The sequence below is a fragment of the Chlorocebus sabaeus genome, chromosome 13 (assembly GCF_047675955.1).
Source record: "Chlorocebus sabaeus isolate Y175 chromosome 13, mChlSab1.0.hap1, whole genome shotgun sequence".
Taxonomy (NCBI): domain Eukaryota; kingdom Metazoa; phylum Chordata; class Mammalia; order Primates; family Cercopithecidae; genus Chlorocebus; species Chlorocebus sabaeus.
Window position 1 is genome coordinate 31,806,344 of NC_132916.1, and position 20,890 is coordinate 31,827,233.

At 42.0% G+C, this 20,890-nt stretch overlaps 1 protein-coding gene across 3 annotated transcripts in view; it reads left to right on the top strand.

Annotated features, from left to right (window-relative positions):
- Positions 1 to 20,890, top strand: part of SOBP (sine oculis binding protein homolog) — a 171,951-nt gene that overhangs the window by 81,855 nt on the left and 69,206 nt on the right. For 2 of the 3 annotated variants that reach the window (XM_008007435.3, XM_008007436.3), the window contains exon 5: positions 16,085 to 16,180. The exons of the other annotated variant lie outside the window; for it this stretch is intronic. In XM_008007435.3, coding sequence (XP_008005626.1) covers positions 16,085 to 16,180 — 96 coding nt within the window. The remainder of the gene's footprint in view (positions 1 to 16,084; positions 16,181 to 20,890) is intronic. 3 annotated transcript variants of the gene reach the window in all.

The following is a 20,890-nucleotide window of genomic DNA, read 5'->3' on the forward strand; positions in this document are numbered from 1 at the left end:
CTCCCCTTAACGCCTGAGCTTTGGATGACACATCATCACTTTGCAATGGTGGCAACAGTCGCACTGGAGCTTGATTCTCATTCATTTGGTAATTGGTTATTTCAACACAAACTGTGACTAAGGAACATGATTACACACCTGTCAGCCATATGATGGGGAAGAGAGCTGTCTGCGAGCAGAGGAAGAGGCCTCGTTTCTGCTGGGGTCTCCGTGGAGCCTTTTCCATCAAAGATGTCATTTTTCATTTTAACCTCGAAACAAGACAGATATTATAGCTACTGCCTTGTCTGTATCATTTATAGGAATCGCTGCCACAGATGCTAATCTAAACTAATACAATTTCATTTTGATTATATCTTCGTAGGCATCGGATTCTAGTGCACAGGAAGGCAGGATGTAATAGAAAGAAACAAATGAGCATAAACATTATGTGGTACCTGTGGAGCAGCTTCCTGTGACGAGGCAAGGGACAAGGAGAAATAGCAATTAAGATGTTTTGCACAAGGAGGACATTTTACTGTAAGATGAAATAAATCAGTAAAATAAAAGACAGCTTTTTCAGGTTGCACAGCTGATTCAGGGAGGGGAGTTCTCATTTATGTAGAAGAAATTACCAGATGATGGAGAATCATGTCTAAGGATTATAAATAAGAGATGATGTTTCAGAAAGATAAGGGTGGACACATTTAAACAAAATCAAACCCCGAAGACAGCAGTTTTGAACTGAATTCTAAAATGAAGGAGGACCTAATAAATCTGGCAACACTTAGTTAAAATGAAAAGCCCTAGCCTTTCGAATAAGAAAATAAGAGCTGCAAATTTGCACACTTTTTTTTTTTTTTTTAAGGCAGAGTTTCACTGTATCACCCAGGCTGGAGTGCAGTGGCGTGATCTCAGCTCACTGCAACCTCTGCCTCCTGGGCTCAAGCGATTCTTGTGTCTCAACCTCTGGAGTAGCTGGGACTACAGGTGCCCGTTACAATGCCCGGCTAATTTTTGTATTTTTAGTAGAGACAGGATTTTGCCAGGTTGCCCAGGATGTTCTCAAACTCCTGAGTTCAAGCAATCCACCCACCTCAGCTTCCTGAAGTGCTGGGATTACAGGCATGAGCTACTGTGACTGGCCTTAATTTGCACACTTTCTGGAAATGGTGAGCCAAATATCAGATTGTTCAGAAAATCTCCCTCTCGTTTATCTTTTCTGCTCCTCACTGTCTTTGGTGAGGTTACTCAGTGTGTGGATTTCAATGTATGTGTGCCCAAGCTCTGCTGAGTGCTGAGCATATAAATCAGCAAATGATAAAGGTGTCCTCTGTTATTGATTTAGAAACAAAGTTTATATAGGGTGAAGTTAGTACCTGGAAAATAAGGAATTGAAAGAGGTGACATAAATGGTAATCAAGGGAAATAACACCAAAATCTTTTTTTTTTTTTTTTGAGACAGAGTCTCGCTCTGTCGCCCAGACTGGAGTGCAGTGGCCAGATCTCGGCTCACTGCAAGCTCCGCCTCCCGGGTTCACGCCATTCTCCTGCCTCAGCCTCCCGAGTGGCTGGGACTACAGGCGCCTGCCACCTTGCCCGGCTAGATTTTTTTGTATTTTTTAGTAGAGACGGGGTTTCATCGGGTTAGCCAGGATGGTCTCGATCTTCTGACCTCGTGATCCACCCGTCTCGGCCTCCCAAAGTGCTGGGATTACAGGCTTGAGCCACCGCGCCTGGCCCCAAAATCTTAGTTTGAGTTATTTGGCAGAGGTGCGGTGAAGGCCATGGAATTCAACAAACCGCAGTGCCCACGAATCCTGGGCTGCTCATGTGGGAGCCCCTTGGCGAGTGTGGAAAGTTTGTTGACCGAGATGGTGCTCTGGACATACTAGGAGTAAAGAGATACAAAGGAAACAAAACAATGCCTTTTTTGCAGGGAGCGAAATGGATAGTCAGATGGCCGAAGAGAGATAGAAGTGGTCGTTAAGTACTGATTGTGTCCAGATTGTGTAGAGGGTTAGGATCCTGATTAGTGGGTGTGTTTGTGCATTTCTAAAATTCCTCCAGCCTTTGGCAGTGTCTTCTGATTGGCATTTGCAGTGGGATGCTGGGCATACCCTTATAGTTGCATGCAATTTAATTTTAATTAAGACTTTAATGATAAGAAAAGATAGTGAGTTCCTATTGCTTTCTTGCCAGCTGAGGTTTTCTTTTTTTCTCTGGAAAAGGAAGCAGATTTGTGAAATTTAAATAACTGTCATATATTGAGTACTTACTCTGTGCCAGGCATTGTGTGACGGATTGTCTCATTAAATCCTTGCAACAAATTTCTGAAATGGATGTTGTGGACCCCATTTTGCTGATGTTTAGGTTCCTCTTTTCCCCATCAGTGGTGGCACCAGGAATCCAGGAATCAAACTTGGGTTAGAGTGGCACCACGTGGCCCTCCTCACCCCTTTCTGTACTAATGTCCTCAACTAAGTGGCACATGGGGTGCTCAGCCCTTGAGAATTTGCTCTTTTTCTTGCTTTTTACTTCCTTAAAATTCTTGCCTGCTAACAAGAGTATTTTCTACTTCTTGCCTTTCATAGTTTACTTTTATTTACCGCTATAAAATTGTAATTATTTAAACATCTAAGTTTTAAACAGGATATAAATATATGATCTTTGACACTCCAGATTGGATATAAATAGAGCTTTCAAGGGACCATTTGCTTTATTGTTATCATTGAACTTAAAAAACTAAAATATACTGAGCATGCGAGCTGAATACCATTCATTTTAGGTGCTTGATTATTCAGTTGTCTACTACTGCCTGGCACACAGTAGATGCTCAAGAAGTGAAGAACAGATGACTAAATGAGTGAATGGAGACCTAAGGAAAACATTACTTAAGTGCCCTTGCCCCACTGTCTGCATTCTGTGGGGCCACAATGACACATATAGTGCTTTGGTATAGATATAGAGTATTGCATTCTACAGTTTATGGAACCAGTCAAAACATTTTTATAACTCAAAGGCAAAAAGTCTTTTATCCCTTAAGACAAATAAATGACTGAAATTTCTTTATTATACTAGGATACTTGACTGCATGTAAACACTGCCTGTTTTTATTAAGAAGGGAAGGCTGATATCAATAATCTTATGAAATGATCATTCTTATTCCCCTTTTACTATTTTCCACATCAAAGAATAACAATTTTCTATTCTGTGATTAGGCAAGAACCGTAGGAGGAGGTTTATGAATCTAGAATCCCATGTCCTTGAGAACATGTCTCAGTTTGTCTAGGAACCTGAGAAAAGATTTGTGCTCACTCTCACTTTGATTATGGGATCACTAAAGATCCCATAATCTTTCATTTGTGGGATGTGCACATGAAACTGGAATTTAAGAGATTTCAAAATGAGTGAGCCCTCTGGTGAGAAGTCTGTCAGCTTCAGGGATGTCTCCTTCCCCATCTCTATGCAGGGTTTCTCACGCTGACTCACAGGACTTTGCTGGCACCACTCCTATTTCATCTGCAGCCACCATCCTCCCATCCTTGCCTCATCTTGGTCCCATACCCCAAGTCCAGAATACATGGAGAGGCCACCCCGCTGATACTGGTGGGCTTTGGGTTTGGGTCTGCTCAGCCTTTGGCTGTGTTCCTCAGCCTATGAGATTGGCTCTCAGGTTCCCCCATGAGGTGCCAGCTCCCTCACCATCCCTCCGTTTGAGCTGCATTGGACACCAATAATTCACCACGAAGGGGAGAGACCAGAGGGCGTGTTCCCTCTCACCCGCAAGGACCTGCAAGGATGTGAGGGTTTGAGCCACGACTTCTCTGCCTTCTAGTAATCCCTGCGGTTTCTGTCACTCATCGTCACCATGCTGCTTCTGCCAACTGTGCTCCTGGGGCACACAAGCAGTGTGGCATGGGGGTTGAGATCTGCGCCTGGTGTCATGACACCTGCATTTAGAGCTCAGCTTTGCCTTTTATGGGCTCTTTGGTCTTAGACAAGTTGCTTAACTTCTCTACATGTCAGTTTCTACACTGGCAAAATGGAGGTGGTGAGTAATAGGCACTTCCTAGAGGTTTAAGAAGCTTTAATGAGCCAAAGTCTGTAAAATGCTTAGCATGGGGTCGGCACAGAACAATCATTAAATCTTATTATTATTGTCCAAGTGGCTTCTATATTGAATCTTCTTCCTTTGTTCCTGATGACAGTTCCATGAAGTAGTCACTGAGTTGGAAGGTTCTGGAATTGGTGGTGCCCTCCCCAGTGGGGTCCAGCCTTCATACAGTGGGGTTTCCAGTCATCTCTGAGATGCCATCTAGAGCAACTCTGGGTGGTTGAGAGATCAGGGTGCAGAGGAACTGGGACAGCTTGAAAATTTTGGTAACTAGAAAGGTTCAGTGAGGGAGGGAATGGAGCAAACAGAAGGGGTGGGGCTGCTCACTGTGCAAGGCAGAACCACGTATTATTGTTCTCAGTTTATACTAAGAAGGGAGAGGATGTGGAAACCCAGGTCACTTTTTGTCTTTCTTCACCTGGGCTTTGACCCCAAAATATGCCTCCTGGAAATGTAATAATAATAATAATAATAATAATAATAATAAGAAGAAGAAGAAGAAGGAGGAGGAGGAGGAGGAGGAGGAGGAGGAGGAGGAGGAGAAGGAGGAGGAGGAGGAGGAAGAAGAAGAAGAAGAAGGGGAAGAGGAAGAAGGAGAAGGAGAAGGGGAAGGGGAAGGGGAAGGGGAAGGGAGAAAGAAGAAGAGAGGGTGACAGAGGAGCAACAATTACCTAAAGTTGTCATCCAGAAATGAACTTTAACTTGATACTCAGCTGTTGGCTTCAACAGGTGTGTCCCTAAACCCCAGTCAAATTCTGCTGAAATGATTATCCACTGTTTAAGCATGCCACAATCCCACCTTTTATTACCTCAATTCATCATCTGCAGAATGGCTGGGGTTTAAAACAAAGACTCCAGAGAGTATTGTTGGAGCAGAGGTCATTATTTATGAAGCCTCTTCGCCTTCATTGGTCCTGGGTTTGGAAGCAGAGTAATTCAGATATTTTTCTTCCTTAAGTCTGATAGCACCTCCGTTAACAGGTCAAGTGGCACATGGGTCATATTTGGAGCTGTCAGGAGGACCATCCTGCTCAGAATGATGTTTGAACTTCACAGTCTGAAAGACCAGGGATGTGTTACCTCATCTTCTTCCTTTGCCTACATCCACTGGCAGAAGTCGCAGTATTGCTGCATATCTGTCAGAACATTTATGTGGCTAGCGCACAGTAAAAGTCAGGATTCTGTCCTGGTTCTAGGCTTTCTCCTTCATGTTCAGGCTGATTTTAGATCTTTACATATATTGTATAATACTCATACTTCTTCCTAAAGAAATCTTATCTTTAAGACAAATTATATTTTGGACAACATTATGCAATGCTGACTGTAACACTGTCCCAAGCCAGAGCAGTGACCAGGGTGGAATACTTTCCTATGTCTGTCCAGAATAAAGACCAGAGTGGCAGGACCAAGGCCATATCCATGGAGGACAGTCAGCTCCAGCCAGCCCGAGTACACAGATCAAAGGGCCCAGGGCAGGGCCAGAGTCAGGGTGAGGGTGGTGAGCTGGGAACCGTATGGAAGTGGGCTCAAGCTGAAGCTGCGGGGAATGAGTGGCAAGAGTGCAGGGTGATGGCCGGGAATGGCTTTGAGGCATCTACAGGCCTGCTTTGCTGGTTGGTGGGCATCTGGGGGATGAGGTGAACTGAGGCTTGGCATATGGACTGGCCAGAACAGATGTAGGCAACCCTGGTTATACCCAGACCCTGATTATAGCATTTCTGTGGTTGCTGGTGGGAGAAAAGAAAGTTAAGTTGATCTGAGTGCTGAGCTCTTGTTACAAATAACAATTGTGACGTCATGTCTTTGACAAGTATTGCTGTTAGTAGAGAATTTATAGTCCTTGACCTCAGGATTAGTAACTAATTCACGGACACCATTTGTTTCAATTTGTGACTCATAGCTATCCATGACTACCCTCACCAGCATATGCCCTGTGAGTTATTTCTTCCAGAAGCAGTGAGAGATGTGCACTGATTCTTCCGCATCCTTTCACATGTTTTCTGGTGTCTGTCTCCCCTTTGCCAAGACCTGTACACATGTGACATGGCAGGTCATGACGAAGGGTGTGTTCTGTGACAGTGACACAGAGCAAGCTAACTCACTCAGGGCAGTGACCTAAGCCTCTTGCTTTGTGCTCCCACCAACTTGAGCTAATTAGCCATCGACCTGCTCAGGGCTGCATTGTTGTACTTCTGTCTCTATTATTCCTAAGAGTGGAGGGTGTTGTGGATGGAGCAGAGGTTGGCCAACTGGCTTTTTGTGCTCCACCCCCTCACCCCCCAAAACAGTCACCACAGTCTGGGCAGGTTTCTTGACAAGGCACATCCAGGGACTCAGTTTCACTGATTGGTCCAGGGATATCCACTGCCTTGATGAACTGACTCATGTTGACCAAAGTCACAATCTGCATTCATATACCAAGTGCCAGAAATACAGGAGACAAGATAGCATGAATGTCCCTTGTAGTCTGTACAGCATCACCTACAGGATTAAAAAAAATTGTATCATAATATTGATGATGTTTTTAGAAGTCCACAAAGGAGATTGCTAAAGGACCTGCAGAACTGAGTGAATTTGGTAGGACATGTCTTTTCTGGTATTGAGAGACCTAGGTGTCATACTTGATGATCTGAGGTTTATTTAATAAGAATCAGATTAAAGAAGCTGGTTTGGCCAGGTGCGGTGGCTCACCCCTGTAATCCTAGCCCTTTGGGAGGCCAAGGTGGGCGGATCACGAAGTCAGGAGATCAAGACCATCCTGGCTAACACAGTGAAACTCCGTCTCTACTAAAAATAGAAAAAAATTAGCCAGATGTGGTGGTGGGCGCCAGTAGTCCCAGCTACTCAGGAGGCTGAGGCAAGAGAATGGTGTGAACCAGGGAGGCGAAGCTTGCAGTGAGCTGAGATGGCACCACTGCACTCCAGCCTGGGGGACAGAGTGAGAGTCTCTCAAAAAAAAAAAAAAAAAAAAGAAGTTGGTGTTGAAGATGTTGAAATACCATCTTCCTCAGGCTTCACGAGAGACCTACTGACGTTGCTTCTGAAGTTTCAGGGAACCCTTTTCTTGGGCTCTTTGCAGACTGCCTCTTCCCCTTCCCCTGCACCCTCCTCCCCCATCTTCCCCACCTCCCCACCCCCCGATTCTGTTACATTTGTCATTAAACACTCTATTTTCCTAATTTTCTTGGTATATTCAATCTTGGAGTGCTAAAACCAAAGAAATTTGGAAACTTCCCTTAGTAACATGTTTTTAAAACGTAATGACACCCGTGTTTTCAAGTTATTGTACACGATTTACCTTTGCCATCAGCACGCAGGTGGGAGATCATCAGTGTGTAGAATGGGGATTCTGGAACCAGACTGCCTGGGTCTGAATCCTGGTTCTACCACTTGGTAACCGTGTGAGTTTGTGTGAACTCCGTAACGTCTCCGTGCCCCAGCTTCTTCATATGTAAAATGGAGATAATGATAGTACCTACTTCATAAGTCATTTTTTTTTCCTTGATATATGTTTGGGTGTGTGCATTAAATGAGTTGATACATATAAAGCACTTAGGATGTGTCTGGTGCGTACGTGAAAAGCGGTAGAAATGTTAGCCGTTATTATCAATCCCGGATAATAACCAGAGCAGCATCTTAATCTGGTTAGTATTGTGTTTTTTAATTCCATTTGAGGCCAGGTTATTTCTGGGCGAGGCATCCTATAGATAGTGAATCTCCTCTGTAACATCTGGATCCTTTTCTAGCCTTACAGACAGGGTCCTGGAGTTCCCTTCTAGCCCTTGCCTGTTTCACATTTTCTCTGATTTCTCAGGTCCATCATGAGGTCTGCATATAATCATATGAGCCCAACCCCCTTCTGCCTAGTGATTTCAGAGAAAAGGAATAAAAGGACTACCTGAAATGCCTAGATTAGGTCTATTAATTAAGCATTTTGTGGGTGCCAACCAGTAGCAAAGTGGAATCATTTGTGTTTCCCTTCCTTTTGTTTCCCCTCACTGTGTCCCTGGGTGATAGATGCAAATGACTAGTAAAAAGCCAAAAGGCAGGCAGTGGGCGGAGGAGGAAAGTAGGGGAAGGAGAAGGAGCCTGGATAATCCACTGTCGATTAAGCTTCCAGAGTAATCAGAAGCTGCCTGGGGCTTGAGATGGCGTGGCCTTAGCAGAGAATGAAAAAGAAGGGAGCTGCATGCCCCTAGCTGCTGGGCCTTACCTATAGATGCTGTGATATAACAATTCTTACCAAACAAAGACACTCAGGTGACCTGAGAAAGAGCCCTGCAAGATAAATGCAAAAGGGTCACCTGTCCAATAAAGGAAAAATAGATTTAAAAATAAAAAGTAAAAACAGACATTTTCAGAACTGCTTAAGCAACTGCTCTGATTATTCCAGACACAGTGGTAATGTGTTGGGATGAACATGATATATTTTAGTTCATGTGGAAGCTGTATTTCAGGCTGATGTGGAATCTGTTGCCATAACTGTCATGCAATCCATTAGGGCCCCCGAGTAAAGGCAGCCATTAATCAGGCACAAGATCAGCCCCATAGCCTCAGATGCGTGCAGCTCTGAGGGGCTCTGACCTGACATCATTTAAGGAGATGCTCATGGAGGCCATAAACATGATTCGATTCCCATTATCTTCATGTTGCATATTTGTTACCATTATTCTTTGAAGACTCCAAATTGGATATTAAAAATTTATGATATATATAAAGGTTTGCATGATGTGAAAAAATAGCTGCAGCAAATAAGTCCATCTCATTCATCAGAGGTGTGTGAGCTGTCAGAGGAGCCTGAAGAGATATGGAGAAGGCCTGTCAGTTAGCCAGTTAAGGAGGATGGAGAATTAGGAGGGCCTTCTCTGGGCAAACAGCTTCTCCTACAGCCTACACGCTAAATGGGAATTTAAATACATTTGGTTAAAAGAACAAAATAAAACAGCACCACTGCAGAATCCCCATAGACAATCGACAAGCAGATGAAAGGGAAGGCAAGGGATCCTGATGCAGACATTAGTAGTAATGTGAATGGAGCAGATGCCTGGGTCCAGAGATGGATGTTTCTGGGTTACTGGCATATCTCCAGAGCAGAGAGCCTGATGCCAGGTGGGAGCCCTGTGTCCAGGAGAAAGCCCTCCACCCAAGCTGCATGCACACATAATTTTGTTTGAGAACCATGCAACTCTCTACAATCTGTTCAGTGACTTGAATATTTGCATATAAATAACTCGTACTTAAGGGATATCCATTCATAGAGGTAAGCAGTTCAGAGTAGAGAAAAAGAGAACACTCCAGGCCTTGGCTTAAGGAAGAGTGAGGGCTAATGAAACCATTCGATATATATTTACAGGATTGTTTGTTATATAAGAGACTTCATACATAATGCATGGTCTCTGCCGTCAAGGAGTTTCCAGTCTGGTAGAGGAGATAAGACATGGATGGTAACCAAGGAGTCTCAGACAGACCTGGGACTCTAGGAGAAGGTGAGATATCAGAAACAGGGAACAAGGTGCCCAGTTGTTTAATCAAGGAATGGACTTTTGAGGGTGAGAATTTGTTGGGCAAAGACCAGAGGATCAATCCAGCAGGGATGTGGAGGAGAGAAGCAGGTAGGGCGAAAAGATGATTGGCCAAAGTCCAAATTGAGTGCAAGATCTTCTGTGAGGCCAAGACCCTGGTAGCTAACCAAGTAGGAGGAACAGATGTTGGGCAGAAGTACACTGAATAGTTGGTGAAGGTCTAGGTGTGAGGAAGGTGTGATCAGATAGCTCTAGGAGATCCCTGCTAAGACTTGGGTATGGAGAGGACTCCTGAGGTTCAGAGGCAGAACACTCAACTGGTAGGGACTGGAGGGCAAGGCTGAATATCCAGCCATAGCATTAAAGGATAGAAACCCATTCATTTATTCATTTGCTCACTCGGTCATTTATGGAACCCTTATAGTATGCCAGGCACTAGTCCAGGATCTGGACATTTGAAGCTGGACAGAATGCAGTTTCCACACTCAAGGACCTCTTTGATTAGTAGGAGAGGCAGACACACACATGGTCATAATGCAATGCAATAAATCGGTGTGGAATGTAAATACATACAGGGACAGAGGGTGCAGAGCTTAGGTGAGGACCAGGAGGAAGAGTCACCAATGACTTCCTAAAGGAGCTGCAGTCTGAACGAAGGCTTAAAGGACACGTAAGGATCTTCCAGCAGAAGGAGAGATGGAATCTAGTTCCATCAGAAAGAATGGGGTTAAAGGACAGGAGACCCAGTAGAAGGGCACTGAGAATTCAGACCTGAGGAGTTGGGCCACTGAGATGAGCTCAACAGTGCAGAAACTCCAGGGGAGGCAGGGAGCTACTCTGAAGACCTCCCTATGTTGTTCCCATCAGAGGCAGGGGTGGCTGAACAGAGGTCCCAGGTATCTGTCCACTGCAGGACAAAGAAACAGCACTGACCTTTAGTTCAAGTTCACAAAGACGTTCACAGCACACTGAAAGGCAGTGTGTGATAGCTGCTGTTTATTCCTGAGCTTCCTCGAGAGAACGTGTGGACGCATTTGAGAAAGGAAGGCTAAACCAGAAATGAGATTTCAGAAAATGAAATTCCATGCATTTTCAGAGCAGTGTCCCCATGCTTTTACCTTGAATTTCAAAAAGAAATTCTATTATTTCTGGTTCCAACAATTAGTTATAAAATATAAAATCTATGTCCCCTATTTTCTCCTCTCCAGTTATTCAACTATACACTTATTCTCACAACTTTGAGTTGCACTGTTTTTGGTGTTCTTAAGTCCGGTAACAGTGCCACATGTGTGAGCTGACATGTGCTGTCTCTGCTGCAGCATAGGAGGGCTAAGCTTGGAAACTCTGCTGTGCTCTCCGCAGCCCTGATTCCAGGCAGAACCTTTGCTTGTTTTCAAAAGAAATCCTGAGATCACAATGGCACAGAAGTGTAAACTCCCATTCATCACAGGGAGGTATTAACTCTGAAGCCTAATTATCTTTCCACTTAAATGGCAATATTGTTAACCTTTTCATGGAGTCAGAAACATCACACTTCTCTGGGGTAGGCAAGTGGAGCTATTTCTAGAATGTGTTCCACCTTTTCTAAAGGCGTTCTCCAGAGGAGGAAGAATGCCGAGCTTGCTCCAACACGCACATGGCACCATGACTTTGTCCCAGAGGAAGCAGTGAGTTCTTTAAAGAACTAAAGTTTGCCGTATTGTAAGAATCAAAATAAGAGAAGTGAATTGGTGCTGATTCAGAGGGAAAGAGAGGTGAATACAAAGTTTGTTTAAACCAGAGGTTTTTGAAGTAGAGAGGCAATTACTGTAAATTTCTCATATCATCTAATATTTATCTAAATGTTAGGCAAACCATGAAAATGGATACACAACTGTCAGCAAGATAGGGAAATTGCTTGCAGTTTAACTGAAGGATTTTTGTTTCTGTTATGGCAAAAAAAAAAAAAAAATGAAGTTTCCTTTGAATAATAGGTCAAAAATGCACCTTTGTTCTGACAATCACATTTGTAGTAAAATGCAAAAAAATAGTCCCCCATTTGCTTTTTCCTGTAGTTGGCGTAAATATCTAGCACATTAGTCAGAATAAAACTGTTGAAAATAAGACACAAGGAGAGAGTTAGTTCATCATGAAGTGCCTTGATGTGCCTTCTTTCAGAACTTGTCACTCTGGAAAAAAGTCAGACATGAACACAATTCTTCTGGCCCCAGCGGATATCTAGAGCCGACAGTGGGGTGGTCTACTCTCGACAGGCAATTAGAGAATGCATTGTCTGCAGAGGATTTAAGAACAATCATAAAACCAGCCAAAAGTTGGTCTGCTTTATATTATTACCATGAGTCACTGATTCTGAACAATTTTAGTGTTCACATATTCCTCCCTGAAGGGGTCATCGGTGTCATATGTCCACCCTCCTTGTTAAGTCATTGTCTGGCACCCCAAGTGGGGGCAGATGTAGAATATATTATATATATTAAAGCCTCTGACTTTAATGTATAAGAGGTTGTAAAACAGTATGAACTGATTCTCTATGTAGGGTAAGGAAGGTCCTATGGATTTTGTCTAACATTGCCACCAAGTTCTGTGAATGATCCAGCTCATTCTTACAGATCACTTACTGGGCATCGGGCAGTGGCTGGGCTGAAGATACAGTGGTAGAAGATCAGACTCCATCCTTGCCCTTAGGAAGCTTGTAGGCTAGTGGGGGAGACAAAAATCACACCAGTGATTCCAAGGTTGCAACCATGTTGAGTCTAAGAAAGACCACAGAGGAGATATTTGCCTTGGATAGAGAGGTTTAGGAAGGCCTTTTTAAGGAAGCAGTACGGTAGTTCTTCCAAGATTATTGGTCATACCAGAAACTAAGAAACAAATGATAATTTTTGCTCACAAGCAACTAGTTGTGTAATCTCTTAAATCTTTTTTTCTTGAGACAGGGTCTTGCTCTGTTGCCCATGCTGGAGCGTGGTGGCGTGATCATAGCTCACCGTAACCTCGAATTGCTGGGCTCAAGCAATCCTCCTGCCTCAGCCTCCCAAGTAGCTAGGGCTACAGGTGCATGCCACTACACCTGGCTGATTTTTTTGTTTTGTTTTGTTTTGGTAGAGATGGGGTCTCCCTGTGTTTCCCAGGCTTTTTGAATATTTAGGGTAAGATCTATCATAGGGACTACATCCTAGAGGTAGAGTGTTCCTTATCCAAAATGCTTGGAACAGAAATGTTTGGGATTTTGGAATATTTGCGTTGTATATGCTTACTGGTCGAGCATGCTAAATCTGAAAATTCAAAACATGATGCTCCATTGAGCATTTCCTTTGAGCATCATGTTGGCATTCAAAAAGTTTTGTATTTTGGGGTGTGTTGGATTTCAGATTTTTGAATCAGTTGTGCTCAACCTGTATATCCCCCTCTCATAGCACAGTGGTTCACTCCAGTGCCTGGGACTGGAGTGGTTAGAGAACATTCTGGCAGCTATGCCAAGGGCCTCCCCTTGATAGCTGTAGACACTCCCCTTAGATCAGCAGTTCTCGCCCTTCCTTGGTACATTACAATCTCCTGAGAGCTTTCTAAAAACCACCTGTGTCCAGGCCCCAATTAAAGCAGAATCTTAGAAGGGAGGGGGGTCAGATACCAATATGTTAAACAAGCCAAAAACAAACAAACCACCCCAGATGATTCTAATATGCAGCTGGGGTAGAGAATTCCTGCCTTAGATGAATGCACTGAATTCCACTTATTCCTGTCGTAGTAATTGAAAATTACACATTAAAAACTTCACAATGCAAAGGGGATTACAGTGGTGAGAAGTGTGCGTAAGTTCTTATGTGTGCACACAAATACAAGTGAAGGTGATGGTTGGAGAACTCCTTATACTTTGCGTGCTTTTCATTTCTGTGGCATGTGGTGGAAACATGGCAAATGGCTGAAGGATAGAATTTCTTGGACTCTGGAGTCAGGGTGGGTGTTAGAGGACAGGGCATTCCCAGAGCCATGGAAGTTTGATGCAGAGGTGAACATAATAGTTCAATAAAAAAGCAAGTTTCTAGCCTTCTCTCTCCACTTCTGAATCTCTTCAGCCCCCCTCTCCTTTCTCTTCCACTGCTACTTTATTTAACCTCATAAATTATGTGGCTTTATATGAAGTCTATAGCCCCTTTGAGGAAGCACATTCAAATCTTCGGTAATGGGATTTTTTTTTTGTCCTTTAAACACACAAAAAAAACATTGTGTGCACCTTACGTGTAAGTGGAATGAATGTATTTTTGCCACTAATGTTGAAAATATCCCTAGGCATCTGGTGTGTATGAATGTGTATACATAGTACATGCATAATAAACACATTCCACCTTATGAATATTTATATACAAGATACATATATATTGAATATAGACATACATATGTAAATAGTAGCCCTTGAAAACTATATGCAAAGTGTGTTTCCAAGCATATGTATCATAGTGCATCAGGAATATAATAAAGCTACTACCAAGTTTAGCATATTTTGAGGTGGCATTTTCTACAGAGTTGTTTATGGTAGGGTCTACTTACTATCCACGTATGCGTTTTTTCCATCACTTAAATGTTTGCTAAATATCAACTAAAAGCAAGGCACTGGGCATGGCAGAATAAGAAAGATGAAATTGTTGTGGTCCCTGCCTTTAAGAGACCTGTACCTCATAGAGTGGCTTAACATTTTGTTATGAAGAGTCTAATATTGTCACTGCCCATTGGCATCTTCCTGCTTTCTTACAACTGCCTTTCATTTATGTATGCCACTGCTGCCTTTGCCAGTTGGGATTTAAAATGCGACCCATTTGAGCTATATTAATTTAAACCCTGGCATAGCTGCAAAGTTGTTCCGATGCAGTCAGAAGATGCATTGGTCTCAGTGCCTTGTCAGCCACTGGACATGAACAACAATTAAACTTTTTCCTCTGTCACATATAGCCAATCCTATAACTGCATTTTTATTTTAGTCTGATTTAGTAGGAAAAAAAGGTACAACAAAAAGGCACCAAGCCCCAGGGATATTGATAAATCTCAAAAGTGAACCAAAAGAGAGCAGTCTCTTTTCCCCCACAAACTTCTTGTAACCTAAATATTACTGACCATGACATTGCACTTCCAAGTTCCATCTAGTTCCTTCCCTGGGCTAGGTAGCAGCAGCTTTCTTAAACACAAGCAATACATTCTAAAATGTACAAAATATGGATCTCTTTCTAAAATGACAAGCCCCAGTATAGCCAGGGAGCTCTGAGTGATGCTCATCAGGGCAGATTTTACTCCATTAAAGGAGAAACAATACATAAGTGTTGTCATCTTTGCCACAGTGTATGCTCATTGTTTTCTCCCCCCTCAATCCATACACAACAGGTAGTTCTCAGCTGTTCCCTTGGTGCCAGACATACATTTTATCTAAAGAGACAGCAGACAGAACTACCTGCTGCTTCCTGTGCGGCTCTCCCTGTGTTTCTCTCCTTTTTCCTACTTCACTAGGGCTTTTAAAAATCAGCTGGCAGGGAGCCAGGAGCTCATCATTTTAATGCAGTGTAAAATGGAATATGCATAATTATATGCAAGCCATATGTGAGGGAGACAGCTCAGCTGTGAATTTCAGGAGGCCAGGAAAGAGAGAGCAGTTAGGGCTAAGATGAGATGAGAGCAGAGCGGAGTGCAAGTGTCACCCAAATGAATGGTTTAATGAGTGTGCTGCAGACACGCCCCCTTTCACCTACCTCTGCCTTCTCTCCCACTCCAAACCAGAAACCGGTGGAGATTAGAAAGAAGACTGTATGCAAGCGGTATTGCTAATGGGTTCTGTTAATGTCTCCATTTAAACTTCAGCTTTCTTAATTAACAGCGTAGATCAAAATAACCAGTAACTTTTTAATGCAGCTTTTAAATTAAGTCTATTTTTTTTTACTGCATTTGATTGAAGAATCATGGTTCTTACCAGATCATCGCTCCTTTTAGATCTTTATTTAAAATTGGAGGGGAATCAGTTTATCTCTAATAGTATTACAATGCGAAATATAATTATGCAGATTGCTTTTCTTATGGCCTTGCTATTAGAATTTTTTTAAAGTGCATTATCTAGAGATTGCTTAAGCATGCCAAAAAGTTTAAACACGTATGTATGTCATATAATCCTAAATGTGCAATGAACAATGTGCACTGAAAAACTAAGGTGGTGGTAATTGCCAACAAAATTATTTGATTTTGGTTTGCTTGATATTGTTTTAAATATTACACCACAATGAATTTGCATGTTCAAACTAAACAATGTAAAGAAGAATAAATCCCAAATTTTGATACCTAAAAGGCGTACTGCGTATTTAAACAAACTTCTTAATATTGTTGTTATTTCTGGATTCCCGTTTGTTGAATGATCTGAGCTGTTATGCTTTTAGCTTTTTTTCTTCCATTATTTGTAAGTCCCTAAATAGGCCATTATATTTCCCTTCAGGCTAGAGATGAAGATGGACATGCTGAAAATTTTCCCCAGCAGCACTATGCTAAGGAAACTCCAAGGCTTGCCTTCAAGAATAACTGCGAACTACTTGTAAGAATAACATACTTACAACAAGTCTAGAATGTTACTTTAGCACAGTGAAAACAGTTTTTGAAAGGGTTTGTTCATGATTACATAATTTATGAAATATTATAGTTTTCTGTATAGAGTTCTAAATGCTAATTCTGATATCACTGAATATTAATTTTAAGATCTCAAATTGTTTGCACATCTTTTATATCTGATTATAGAGCTTGAATGGCCCTGTACTTTATTAGCTTGTTTTGTTTAGTAGTTTATAAGCAGCCACTTGGAGAATGGCTAGTAAAGTTAAAAATATAGAGAAAGACAGTTGATATATGTAACTTGGGGAAAAACAACCTCACCCTTACCCCTCCTCCTACGTCCTCATTGTACACTATTTTAGGAGACGACATGGTAGTATTTTGTTCTGCTAGGGAAGATAGCAGAGTTGACACGCAGTACTCCCTTTAGAATTCAAGTATTCCTCCACTCTCTTGCCAAACTTAATCGTCTCTCCTATGCAGAAGGAGTCAAAGCAGTGACAGGGTGCGGGGATGTTTACAAGTCGTGAGAGGGAGGATATCAGCTGTGACATTGAGACTCTGTTCCAATGCAGGGTTAATTTGCTGTTCATTTTAGCATTTACAGCCAGACAAGATGAAAAGCAAGCAGGAATGCCTATTATATTTCTATTAAATGAATCTGTTGAGACCTAATGTTCTTGATTAGCTTTTGAAAATGAGTGCTCTGCAATGCATTTTCTGTTTACCTAAAGTAAACAGAGAATGAATTGTCATTTATTTAGAGATTCAAACACTCCTTTTGAAAATGAAGCTTTATGAGGGATCTAGCTATGTTGTCCCTAAATGTTCTTTTCTTTTCACTTGCATTAAAGCAAAACATTTGTTCCAACTAAATGAAAACACTGAAAGAGAATGAGGATGCTCAGTTGTTACATTTTGAGGTAGTCTAATTTCTGTTTAGTTTTTTGGCCGAATATAGTACAGCTCTGCCAGGTCTCTGCATTAGGAAATCCCACATGTAACAGTCTTTGGATTTAGCTCTGATACCAACTGTTCATTAAAAACAAAGTGTCCAAAGAGCAGGAGAAGAGACAAAAATACAGTTCTTACCCATTCTAGCCGCAGTAGCTACATGTTGACAGCAAGAACCTCCTTTTCCCCCTCCACAGTCTGCACAGTTACAATTGCACTACTCATTCTGTGTGTGTAGTCCCTTGACCAACAAATCCACAGGCAAATTTGCTGCTTATAAATGTAATTTTTTTTTCTGAAAATTTAACTTACCTTATATTTTATCTTAGGACTCTTAAACTTCCAGGACTGATAGCATTACCTATTCTGAGGAAACCCTTTTTGTTCATTTTGGTTTTAATGTTTGATTATTCAGCAGAAGACCACAGAGGCCCTTATGCTGTGTTTTGGTATCAGAATGCTTTGGGGTAGCTTACTTCTTTTTAGAGACATTGGTAAAAGTAACATGCCATATTTAATTTTTGTCTATTTGTTGGAAAAATGAACATGTTTGAGTCCTAGCTGTGGTCAGTTTATGCTGGAGGAAGCAAAACATATATGTGAACATCATTTTTAGCTGTCTTTAGGGAAAGTAGATGTTTTGTCATTGCTGTGCTTAAACACATTGTTGTGTTGGCAGTAGTTTTGAGCAATTTGGTACAATCTTTGTCCTTCTAGTCACTGTTAGAAATGCTTTATTTTGGTCAGTATACTTTCCTGTGATAAAATAAAAGGAATAAAAAGAAAACATAAGTAAGCTTATTTCTCCAAGGAGAATTTTAATTTTTTACAGCTGTAAGAAAAGTGATGGTGTTTGGCTGGTTATGAAGCCCTTCTCTGAGAAGTTATGCTTCTATATGAAAAAGACTTGTTCATTCATAAGAAAGAAATAGGAAATCCTTGGAGTTTTCTTAGTGCGGCTTAGAGCAGATTTTTAAAGAATCTGTCAGGGAAGATTTCAAGCTCCACTCCAAAGTGCTTTTTTAGCTGAAGGGTGGTTCTGCCATCTTCTTGCATGGATTGCTGCAAGAGCAGTAGCCAGTTTAGAAAGTGTGGGAGCTCTGGAGAAAGCACTGAGGCACAGGGTGCCTCTGGGCCCCCAGATGATCAGGAGCACATGGCTGGAAGACTAGTCCTCTGTGCCACAGACAGTGACAGAAAGCGCCCTGACCAGGTAGATGGGACGTTGCCTTGACTTTATTACTGACTCTCTAATGTCTCTGCCCGCTCCCCACCCCCACATGACTGCTTCTTGGAAGAGGGAGGAATATTAAGTAACTTAAACAAAAGCAAAGCAAAATCGATGCCCGGAATACACAAATGTGTGTAATCAGAAGGCACTGACAAACAAAGCATTGGCTGATAGAAAAATCTGCTATGCAACTGTAGATTTCCTGTAGGGTATTGATTTTTCCATTTAAATCCCAAACTGTGATATGTGCCTTCACACTTAATGTACAACACAGATGACTAGATATTTAGCTTTGTGGCCAAGATCCTTTAGTTGGTGACTGTGCAGCAGTTTCCTTATGCTTTTTATTAATTTTGAAAATGAAAGGCTGTCAAGATGAGTGACATTAGATGAAACGAGTACTATTTGATATGTCACAATTCACTGTGGCCCCACCTACCTCTTCATAGATAGGCATGCACACTTGCACGCATGCATGCACACATGCACACACACACACACACAGGTATTTTGCTGGCATATCTAAGTTTATGACTAAAGAAAACTTCTAATAAAAGAAAATGTAGGAATTTTATATCATGTTAACACTATAGCAGCCTGGTTTACAAGAGCCTGGAAAAGGGAACATTTAGAGCCAGCCATGGGTGAAACTAGCCCTTGCCCCAAATTCCAGCTCCATTCTTGGTCCGTTTATCATTACTGCTTCTTTCTTCTGGGACTGGAAGGCTTCTCATTTCCTCGATTCAAATGCTCGTATCTCTGGCGAGAGGTGGATTCAGAGCTAGAATGAGGAGGACCATAAACACGTTATGAGCTCACTTTTTCTCTTCAGCCATGACTTTCTCAGTTTTTGAAAGCCCACTGAGAGTAAAGACCTTGCAGAAATATAGCATGAGCTGGGTCATTGGAGGGGAAAGACCTGTAATGAGAAGAGGAGGAACACTGAGAGGGTTTTGAGAAGGAACTGAAGACTCCTGAGCCTACTCCCTGAATTTTCAAAAGATCAGTCCAGAGAACATCCCTGTGTTCAGGAAGAAGGTCAAAATATAACCAAAGAATAACAGCAACTGATGGAGTATTATGTGGTTGGATAAAAGCCAGGCTTAGGAAGTTTGAAAGGGGAAGTAAGAGAAAAGAAACTCAGGGGGGTAAAATCAGCCTGTCTCCCTCAGTTCCAGATTCCTGAGTCATTACCTAGACAACGTCTGAATTCCTTTGGCTTTTCCTGAGGCTGTTAGGGGTGAGGGCTTTGCAGAGGGAAAGGGAGGGAGCTCACAACTGGGAAGTGAAATAAAAATAACATCAGGGAAGAATTCTTCCTGGTCACTTACAATGCCAGTGTAGGGAGAATATGAAAACTACTTTAGTTTTGTGGCTGTGTGATCAGAAGAGATGAGGAGAAGAGATGCTTAGGCTGTTTTTCTGTGGGCTGATTTTTCCATTTCATTTCCTTGTGGATGTAGACAGGTGGATTATAAGAGTTGCATGTAGGCCTTAGGCAGTAGAAATACCCCGTGCTAATCCAGTGCTCAATATACATGACATTATTGAGCATCTTCTATGTACAAGGCATTGTATTAGACAGTGCAGGTAGGGACACAACATAGAAAAAGACACAGTCCCTTCCTTAAAGGAGCATGCAATTCAGTAGGAGAAATAAGGCACATACAGTATCATAGACATAAAAAATGTGGGCTCTCAGGTCTTGCCCCAGCTAGACTTTATACACTGTCATCTTGGTGGTATAGCTAAGGATCACAGGCACAAAGGCTTAACATTTATTGTAACATATCTGATATCACATCACACTTTTGGATCCCTGTTTCACCTCCTTGGATCTCTCTGAGCTTCAGATCTTTTGTAAAATATGATAATAAAAGGAAATAACCTCAGAGCATATCATAAGGATGGAAAATGATGACATATATAAAGAGCCAGGCACATAGTAAGCACTCAGTATATATTAGCTGCTGTTATTATCATCTTCTTATAGTCATGATTGTTATTGCATAATGAGCTGTGCCCCAAAAGAACACTAGCAAAGTTCTTGGAGTACAGAGGAGGAAGAGATTGTTTCTGTATGCAGTCATTAAAAACTTAACAAGGGAAGACACCTTTGATCTAGGCCTTTCATGGGTTGGATTTAGATCGTTGCCAGAAAGTGTAAGGGAAGAGGGTGTTCCCAGCAGAGGAAAATAGCGCAGGCATGGAGGTGGGAAAGTATGGGCCAGGTGCACCGCACACAGGTTAGTATCTAGGCTGGCCAAGTGTAGAGTACCCGAAGGCTAAGGAGTGAACAGACAGGCAGTCCCATATGCAGGGGTCTCAATAACTGTCGAGTCTGGGTTTTAGTAATTCTGCTTCATGGGAATTCCTAGCACTTCTGTGGATTAAAAACATTATTATGGAAAATTTCTAAGTATACAGAATTAAATCAGTGGGAGTCATATAATGATCCCCCATGTACCTTTCGCCTAGCTTCAACAATTGTCAACTCAGGACTAATCATGC